Source organism: Trachinotus anak, unplaced genomic scaffold, assembly GCF_046630095.1.
Source record: "Trachinotus anak isolate AG129_WGS33_773 ecotype Australia unplaced genomic scaffold, CSIRO_AGI_Tana_v1 ptg000032l, whole genome shotgun sequence".
NCBI lineage: Eukaryota > Metazoa > Chordata > Actinopteri > Carangiformes > Carangidae > Trachinotus > Trachinotus anak.
Window position 1 is genome coordinate 535,191 of NW_027273883.1, and position 9,810 is coordinate 545,000.

At 43.4% G+C, this 9,810-nt stretch overlaps 2 protein-coding genes across 3 annotated transcripts in view; one reads left to right on the plus strand and one right to left on the minus strand.

Moving 5' to 3' along the window:
• The first annotated feature begins 4,032 nt into the window (after positions 1-4,032).
• LOC139613298 (uncharacterized) lies at positions 4,033-7,140 on the plus strand. The gene is made up of 3 exons (XM_071469827.1): positions 4,033-4,627; positions 4,707-4,804; positions 6,236-7,140. The coding sequence occupies exons 1-3, from the start codon at positions 4,054-4,056 to the stop codon at positions 6,380-6,382; spliced, it is 819 nt and encodes a 272-aa protein (XP_071325928.1). The 5' UTR covers positions 4,033-4,053; the 3' UTR covers positions 6,383-7,140.
• A 1,283-nt stretch (positions 7,141-8,423) lies between these two features.
• The window catches only part of dcst2 (DC-STAMP domain containing 2), a 15,617-nt gene continuing 14,230 nt past the window's right edge, over positions 8,424-9,810 (minus strand). For both annotated transcript variants that reach the window (XM_071469826.1, XM_071469825.1), the window contains 2 exons: positions 9,455-9,583; positions 8,424-8,563 (listed from right to left, as the gene is read on the minus strand). In XM_071469826.1, coding sequence (XP_071325927.1) covers positions 9,508-9,583 — 76 coding nt within the window. In that variant the 3' untranslated portion in view covers positions 8,424-8,563; positions 9,455-9,507. The remainder of the gene's footprint in view (positions 8,564-9,454; positions 9,584-9,810) is intronic.

Sequence of the window (9,810 nt, forward strand, 5' to 3'; positions counted from 1 at the left end):
TGTTGTGTGTTCAGAGAGGCTCCTCTGCAGACCTTGTTTGTAACGAGTGGTTATGTGAGTGACTGATGTCTTCCTATCAGCTCGAAGCAGTCTGGCCGTTCTCCTCTGACCTCTGACATCAACGAGGCATTTTCTCCCAGAGAACTGCAGCTCACTGGATATTTCCTCTCTGTCGGACCAGTCTCTGTAAACCCTAGAGATGGTTGAGCGGGAAAATCCCAGTAGATCAGCAGTTTTTGAACCAACACCAACAACCATGCCACGTTCAAAGTCACTTAAATCATGTAGTATCTGAAGTTGTATAGGCGGTGTGACTATGTTTAGATGGGCCCAGGTCAGAGGACGCACTGGGAGGTGGGTGCGACGGGGAGTTAGAGCAGTTACTGAGAGGAGAATCACGTTGGCTTCGACTCCTCTCTCAGGTGCTTGATTTGATGCTGGACTCCTTGGTAATAAACCTCTTTATATACAAGGAAGACGGCGTCAGCGGAGTTTCCTTCACCATCTTCACATCATCGCTGTTTGATAAACAACAATCAGCTTCCTTCCTTGTTCTCGTATCTGTGTAGCGTGTGATTTGAAATGAAAATGTGACAGACTGTGTCTGATTCTGCTCAGGACTGATTTGTTTGAGCTTCTCATCAGAATTATCATAATGACAACACTAATCAAATAAAGGGTTGTAGAGACACAGCTTCAAATGGAGGAGAGATTATATACATTACAGGAAAATATTCATTTTAATAACATAGGCTGTTCAATGAAACAGTGAAATAAGTCAAGTGCAGCAGAAAAAAGTGTATCAATAAAAAATACAAAAAGTAGATGATATGTAAAAACCTGAATTGATTTGTGTTTCTATTATTTCCAGTGTTTGAAGAGTCAGTGAGTTTTAAATGGTTTGTGAGAGCAGCAGAGTGAACAGGTGAGAGTCAGGGTCTCTCTGGACGTCACCTCCAGCTTCAGGCTCTGACAGCTGTGACCTCATTACGATGTGGTTTTGTTTACCAGAGGTCGGTCTGAGCACGCTCTGACCTGCTGCTTTGCATCTGAACCTACTGTGTGTTTGAATAAATCATTTTCAGCTCCCCCTCAGAATTCACCCTCATCATCATTTCAAACAAATGGACTCTAATGAATACCTGTGTACTTTTCCTCAGGTGAACATCGACACGCCTCACCTGTGTTGTAACCGTCTGTTTTGACTTGAGCCGTGGATATGACGGGACTCAGTGACTGTGGGGGGGGGGGGGGCTGATCAATATAAGATGAACGGGTGAACAGACTGATCATCACTGACTGACTGACTGAGGTACGTTAACATATAAACTCACCTGTTACATATCTCATCTGTGTGTGTGTAGATTTGTTGTAGTAATATTATCAGTAGTATTTTCTCAACATTTACCTTTTGTCTGTACATCACTGTACAACACGCTGTCTCTACATCCAGCTGCTGCCTCACTCTGAGTTAAAGACCCTCCTCTTTTTTCCATCTTTGCTGATACTGTGATTTCATGATTCTGTGTCTGTTGATGTTTGACAGCTTCAGCCATGAGAGGAAGAGCACTGGTCCTCCTGCTGCTGTCAGGTCTGTAATCCAGCGTCCACACAGCTTTATTTATCACTCACGAGACATCCTTCACCCCGAGAGCCGAGACCCAGAGTCCGATTCCGTTCAAAGTTCCTGTTTGTTCAAAGGAAGGGTTTTCTTGCTGCTGTTTCCAGCTGCTGCTGATGGAGGGAACTGTTGGGTAATAAAGAGACGGTGCCTTGAGAAAACTTCTGTTGGTGCTACATAAATAAAGACTGACTTGACTGTCGATCTGGATGAGGAGGGTGTGAGATCTTTTCAGGTCTTCCACAATGTTTTAAAATATCAGCCGCAGCTACAGATCTTTCTAAAGGCGTCCACATTGTGCACAACTGTTGTTGAGTGTGTACAGAAGCTTTTCCATATTTGTTGGCGACCACCATGTCCACAGACGTATCAGGGACGTCCACAGTGTCTATGAGTCGTCTTTGTTTTTAAATGTGTCCACTGTGCTTACACAAAGTCACATTATGTCTTCCACACTGTCCACAGAGCAGTCTACGGTCGTCCACAGTGTCTGAAGAAATATTTAGAGAATATTTAGAACATTGTCTGATATTTGTCTTCAGGTCGTTTTTGAGATGTCTATTTTAGAGAGTCTTTACGATCTTTTGGTCCTTGACTTCCTCTGTGAAGCCACTGTGATGTCAACTTGATGTATGAACTCTCTGTCTCCTGTGTCTCAGGTTGTGTGTCAGTCAGTTGTCTTCAGGCTGACACTGTTATCAGACGTTTTCATGCCATCAGTAAGGAGACCACCTGGACCGAAGCTCAGAGTTACTGCAGAGACCAGTTCACTGACCTTGCCACCATCCACGACTCAACTGAAGACGCTGAGGCCCAGAAGGCAGCGGGGAGCGGGAAGTTCTGGATCGGACTCTACAACAGCTCCTGGAAGTGGTCTCAGGACAAACAGGATGTTCAGGTGGACACCTGGTTCACCAGCTGGGCCGGGACTGAGCCGAGACCCGGGAAGTGTGTGACCATATCTGAACTGGGACTCTGGTCTGTCAGAGACTGTGAAGCTCAGCATCTCTTCTCCTGTTACAGCGGTGAGTTTCAATTAGAACGGAGATCTGCTCCCTGAGGTTTGATCCTAATTATTTTACTTTGAAAAGCCACCAAAATAAATGAACATATCCGAGGGGCCCTTGGGCAAAAATGTGTTGTTGGGCCCTTATTGTCCCCAACTATACATGATGGGTTCCCCAGACTCCCAGAAACTGACCAGTGCCCAGAGCTGAAATGTGTCAATTAACAGAAAACACTGAATGTTATTTTTTTTTAAAAGGGAAACTGAATTGTGAATATTTCAGACAGTGTTACTACTTCCTGTGAAGCAGGAAGACGGCTGCCCTCAGAAGCGTCAGGGCTGAGACTTTCCCACCGGCGACAGCGCCTTCATTAATCTGCCGCCTGTAGAGTTCACAGATCCTTGTGACTATATGAGCAGGTTCGGCAGGTACGGCAAGCCAGAAGTGTTGTGTGATGTTTGGTCAACGCCGTTTATAAAGCATCTGGAGCCGCCTGGCGTTAATAAACACCAGGCATCAGAGAACGTCACTAGAGGTTTTGTCATTGAACTCCACCCTGTGGTTTCCACAGCCAATCAATTTGAACTGTAAGCATCCAATCAGTAGAGAAGAAAGGCGGACTTTATTTAGTATATTATATCTTTTTTGTCCTTAATCTCATAGAGATTAACGCATTCATGCTGACAGTCGTAAAAACTAAACTTCCTAAACCTTCTGATGAAGACCCCCATCCAATCATAGATCTTAAGGGAAAAAGTATTTAAAAAATATAAAAAAACCCATAAAAATATAAAAACGTAAAGAGTATAACATAGAAAATATAAAAAACATAAAGAATAAACGAAGAGTATAATGTGTATGTAGATAAATGTAAATAAAATCAAGTTGACGCTGCTGTTCTGTCTTTTTCTTCAAGTCCATTGTTTTTCCAACACAGCAGCTGAAGACTTTGACCACGGTCCCTCCAGCTGTCAGGGACCGCAGCAAATAAACTGCCATCGGTAAACACCACAAATAATAACAACAACTGCATAAACTTATATCCCTTCAACACCTGTAGTTACACTATCACAGTAAAAGTACTTCCTGTAGTTGGACCATCACAGTAAAAGTACTTCATCGTGCAGTCTCCTGTGACTGATCTCTGATCAGATCATTGATCCTGAGTCGTTTTACTGTTGTACCTGTTCCAGGTTCAGCTGCTTTAACTCTGTCATATACACTTTTTTACAGTTTCTGGTTCCAAACTAGGGGTCAGGCCCCTCCAGAGGGTCACATGTGTGCAAAGTCTGCTTAGTGTAATGGACTGACTAAGCAGACTTTGCATTGATTGAACATGTCATCAGTGTGAACAGCTGCGTTGGTCTGAGCCTGTTCTTCACTCTTTCAGATGCAGCAAAACAACACATCCTGGTGACGCAGCTGATGAGCTGGTCTGAAGCTCAGACTTATTGCCGGTCCAGGTACACAGACCTGAGCAGCATCAAGACTCAGGAGGACAATGATCAGATCTCCAGTCTGCTGCAGACCATCACTGTCTCTGTAGCAGGGACAGAGGGAGGGACAGGGGGAGGGACAGAAGGAGAGACAGGGGGAGGGACAGAAGGAGAGACAGGGGGAGGGACAGAAGGAGAGATAGAAGGAGAGACAGAGGGAGGGACAGGGGGAGGGACAGAAGGAGAGACAGGGGGAGGGACAGAAGGAGAGACAGAAGGAGAGACAGAGGGAGGGACAGGGGGAGGGACAGAAGGAGAGACAGAAGAAGAGACAGAGGGAGGGACAGGGGGAGGGACTGTGACTGGTGGTGAGGTTGCCTGGATCGGTTTGCACAGACATTTCTGGGTGTGGTCGGACCAGAGTGACGCCCCCTTCAGGCTCTGGGCGTCTAAGCAGCCCACTGGGGAAGAGGCAGCGTGTGTGATGATGGACTCGTCGTCATCGTCAGCTGTCTGGTACAGACGACCCTGCGACGAGAACCACCCCTTCCTCTGTCACACGGGTGAGTCCTCCCTCACGGTTTCAGCCTGCAGACTCCTGCTGCTCTGATCCCTGCTCATCAGGGTCTCTTTTCTCTGCAGCTGTCAGACCCACGGTGCTGAGGTCGGTGAAGGTTCGGCTGAGCGCAGGATCTGCAGACCTGCACGACCCAACACTGCAAGACTCCATCCTGCAGCAGGTCAGAGGACAGGCGGTGTGTCCTGAGTTATAATGACACACAACACAGTTATAGTGAAAGCTTTTACAGAGGAGCAGCTACTAATGTTTCAACATCAAGCTTTAACCTTCATTAGAGGAGGAGGAGGAGGAGGCAGAGGTGGTGTGGATGCTTGTCCCAGCAGGTGGAGCTGATTCTCCAGTCGCTATCATTAAACCACTGAAGAAGAAGGAGAAGAAGAAGAAGAAGAAGAAGAAGAAGAAGAAGAAGAAGAAGAAGAAGAAGAAGAAGAAGAAGAAGAAGAAGAAGAGGTCATTGAAAGGTCCAGTCAAAGCTCAGACCATGAAAATCCTCAGGTACACGAGGCTCTGCTGGGACCTGAGTGACGAACATTTTGTCATCAGGAATTTAGGAGATGGAGACACCAGACACCAGCAGGGGAGGATAATTAAGGCCTAAGCGTCTCAGTTGCACTTTGTTGATTTAGCTTTTATCCATCAGCCAGATTTGAAACCCTCTGAAACCCCAAGGTTCCCGGGGGCCACCCAGTGAGCAGCTGAGTACTAACCAACACTGGTAAGAGACTGGAGAGACAAAAAAGGTAAAACTCCTGCAACACTTGGAGTAAACAGAGGAACTTTATCAGACTGATGTGTTTTGGCTTGTGGCCCTCATCAGGGTCATTCACACCTCTAACCCCCTCCATGTCTGACCAGCTCTGACTCTGACTCCTTCACTGATGAAACAGATGTGGAACTGAGTCCTGACACCGAGTCTCCACTGACCTGGACCTGAAGCTGATCCACCTCATGAGTTTCTGAGGATAAAGAGTCTGACAGATAAAGTAAATGTAATGATCACAGCTGCACCTTGTGGACATTAGAGGAACTGCAGATGAATACACTGACCCCTGCTGGTCAGAAACAAGTGTTGTTTATCAAACAGCAATGATGTGAAGATGGTGAAGGAAACTCCGCTGACGCCGTCTTCCTTGTATATAAAGAGGTTTATTACCAAGAAGTCCAGCATCAAATCAAGCACCTGAGAGAGGAGTCGAAGCCAACATGATTCTCCTCTCAGTAACTGCTCTAACTCCCCGTCTATAGAGGTTGGTTGTCTTCATGAACCTAAGACAGCGTATGTGGTCTGTACCATAAAAGGCCTCATTCAGAGAGACAGTCATCTCCCAAAGCACCTGGACCTAAGACCGAAGAAGGCCACATTTTCCTAAACAGAGAAGCACCCACCTCCCAGTGCATCCTCTGACCTGGGGCCCCCATCTAAACATACCAAACCCATGAAGTCACACAGCCTATACAACTTCAGATACTACACCAGTCACTGCAGCTTCATCAGCATTAAGAACTTTTTCCAATGCTTGCTTTCAATAATCAATCACAGTGATTGATCATTAACTGATGGTAATGTGGAAGATTTTAAACTGTGTTTCAGCTGAAGCAGAAGCTGGAGGAGCGAGGGATCAGAGAGGAGGTGAAGCTCAGATGGAGGAGGCAGCCTGATGGGAGCGTTTTCCACAGAGAGGAGGAGACAGCGCCTCCTGGTCACTGCGAGGAGGGAGGCGTCTGTGTGACTGTTTAGTTTCACACCAGGTTTCATTGATTTTTATTGGCTGATAACCCTGATGATGATCATCTGTTGTGTGATTTACCTGCTGATAACCTTCACTGTGACTCATGACTCATCATTGTTCTTGTTGGGTTAAAGGTCACGTTTTCTTCTCTAAATATTATGGTCATATTTATGGATGTAATTTCTCTGACCTGGCTTCTGAACGTGGTATCTCAAGACCACCTTGAAGGGATGAGTTTATTTTTGGCACAAACATTCACTTGGACTCAAGCATGAACTGATTAGAACATAGTGGTCAAAGGTCAAAGGTCAAGGTCACTGGGACCTTACGAAACATGTTTGACTCGCAAATTAATTCATTAATTATGACACAGTGTAACTTGTCTATAAGGATAACATTTTATACATTTTATATCCAAAAGGTCAAAGGTCAACTTCACTGTGACATCATAATGTTCTGCAAAAACACCTGTTTCCACAAGTGCTGTGACTCAGGAAGGACAGTGACCATGTTTCCTGTCACAGGAACTGTGATTATTTTATGTGAGACATTCTGTTTGAGTTTCAGCTCTATATTGTTGTTAAAACACATTTCTGTCTTTTATCATTGTTTATCTTATATGAACAACATTAAAGAAAATTACATTTACACATTGACTGGTTTTTGGACATTTAAATGATTGTATATGTAGTAATTAGACTCATTGTCCAGTTCATCACTGAGCTAAAACTCAAATAAACTCTCTCTCAGGATAAGAGGCATTGATTCAGCTCATATTTCAGTTGGCAGGTGTTTCTGTTATTTTGTCCACCTCATTTATGACAGAGAGGGTAGATTATATCACCTCTGTGTATAATGCAGTGCAGTTCAACAGGAGCACAAACTGCATTTCCATTGAAATGAACTGACTTCTGTTCAGAATGTTTCATCAGTAAAGTCCGATGTCATGTTCTTGACTTTCTGCATCAGTCTGTTGAAGCAAATGTTGATATAAACAATTCACTGAACACACATTCATTGGTTTGTTATATCAAAAGTGGTGACAGATTTATTCACAAAGAGAACATAAATACTGAACCGCATCATCAGAGCTGAGATGATCAGAGGGTTTAATGTGAAAAAACACAGGTCAGTAACTTTCAGACTGAAAACGTTAGTATTAAAACAGCACAGTTTTCTTTATCAGGTGATTAAATGTAAACACAGAAAGAATTTAAAAGGAATACATTTGGCAAAATTAGACTAAATAAACCAACTAACTAGTAAAAGACTTGTATCATATTTTGTAAAATGATGCAGTTGTATGTTTATTTGAAATTTTGTTTTTGCTCTGTTTTAAATTTGCTTCTCTTCTGTAAGGAGGAACAGACCAGACATATCGGAAAATGAATAAAAATAAAGTGGTTAAATAAACTGAGAAATAATTTGCACAAATATTTGCAAATTATAATTATATTTTAATAATTTCAAATCATTTGTCATTTAATTTTCTTGACTAGATTACAATAACTTTGTATTCATTAACACATTTTTTGATTGATGCCTTTGTGTAATCTATAAAAACATTACTTCTTGTAATGTCACTGTTTTGCATTTCATTGTTCTATTCTTGATCTTTCTCTACCTTATAAACAGAAGTCTTTTCTGTACCATTTATATTTATTGCCATTTTTTTCTGTAGTTTTTTTACTTGCAAAGTTTAAATTTATTTCCAAGTTGTTTTGTTTCAAATTTGTCTTAATGCTTTTTTTTACATTTTAAAATGGTATTAATGGTATTTTCCAGTCTATTTGGTTCCAGTTATTGAAAGATTAATTAATTTATTGTAATTTTATTTACCACTTAGTCAGCTCTGGTCCTCCGTACATTCAAACTCTCGACTCGGCTGTAACACAAACAATGTTTCTGTGTGTCTTCCTGTCTCACTGTGGTCCTGCCCCCCCAGAACAGGTGTGATGTTTCTAGGCTCAGGTGTGGTGGCGATGCAGGTTGTCTCAGGTGCACTGCTGCAGATGTTTTTACTGCAGCAGGCAGCTGCACTTGACGTTCTTCTCCTTGTGCATGGTGCTGAACAGTTGGATGGCCTGTTTGTTGATCAGAGTCCAGAAGTTCTCGAAGGAGATGTTCTGACCGCTCTGAACGCCCATCTGCTCCAGAACCTGACCCAGACCCTCCTCATTCTCCACGGTCTGCAGACAGGAAGCGCAGCCGGAGAGTCAGCACAGAGACACATGGAAACAGTTAGTGTGAGACCATAGGGGCAGTGATGTCAGCCGTGAAGTACGCCACAAACAGCTGAGAGATTTTAACACAGAAAGAAAAGATGTACAAAGTTCAGGATTGTGACATGAAGCTTAGTTTGAAGTTGAAAACACTTTCACTCTGGATCCAGGTCGTCTTCTTCAATCTCACCCTGTGATTGTGATTGAATGACTGGGACTACAGAAAGCGGACTACCTCCGTCGCTATGGTTACTATATATATATATATATATATATATATATATATATATATATATATATATATGACCTTGTTCGTTACAGGACAGTCTCTGATAAACACATCAGGTCAGATGGTTATTAAACCTGAACACAACTAGAAACTGAAAAACCTGCTGATTTCTATTGTGCAGTCATAAACAGAAAACTTGAACGTGTCGTCAGTGTGTAGGTGGGGGGTGTGACTGGACCAGGTCGACCTCACAGGTCAGATCTGTGGCCACTGGGGGGCAGCACCTCCAGGATGAAACTCACTCATCATGGTTTAGAGAAAATCCAGCTGAACAACAAAGATCATGTTTTACAGAACTTTTTTTTCTTTCCATGGTTCCAGTTTTATGAAATTTCTATTCCAGGTAATAAAATTTCCTCCAATCACAGTGTGACTGAAAAATAAATCTGAATCTATAAATCTGACCCACTTTTTGTTTTATGATTGTTATGAATTGTGTCGTGTAACTGGACTGAACAGTTTTTGCTGCCCCCCAGGACCCAGGGAACAGGTCTAAACCTGCACCTGCAGCCCGCACAGAGTGAAGTATGCTGTGATTGGAGAATGAGCTGTGATGTCACGGTCTGTACCTTTGCAAATCCCGGCAGCTGTTTGGAGATCATGGTCTGGAACTGGGTGGTGTTCATGGTCGGCCCGTCGTCGGCAGCTTTGTGGAACTCTGTGACCAGTGTGTTGATGGCCAGCTCCAGGTCTGAGTACTGCAACGCCAGCAGAGCACAGGGAGTCAGCTGCTGTCAATAATCAATAATCAATCATCATATTACCAGGGGTTTGTTCGTGATGATGAGGAGGCTGAACCTTCCTCACATTATCACATGAAACAAGAGAGGGAGGGATGTCTCACTCTGCTTCCGTTTACAAAAACACAGTCTCAACCTCTGCATCTGCCTCAGGCGTACTACATTTCCCAGAATGCATACATCTT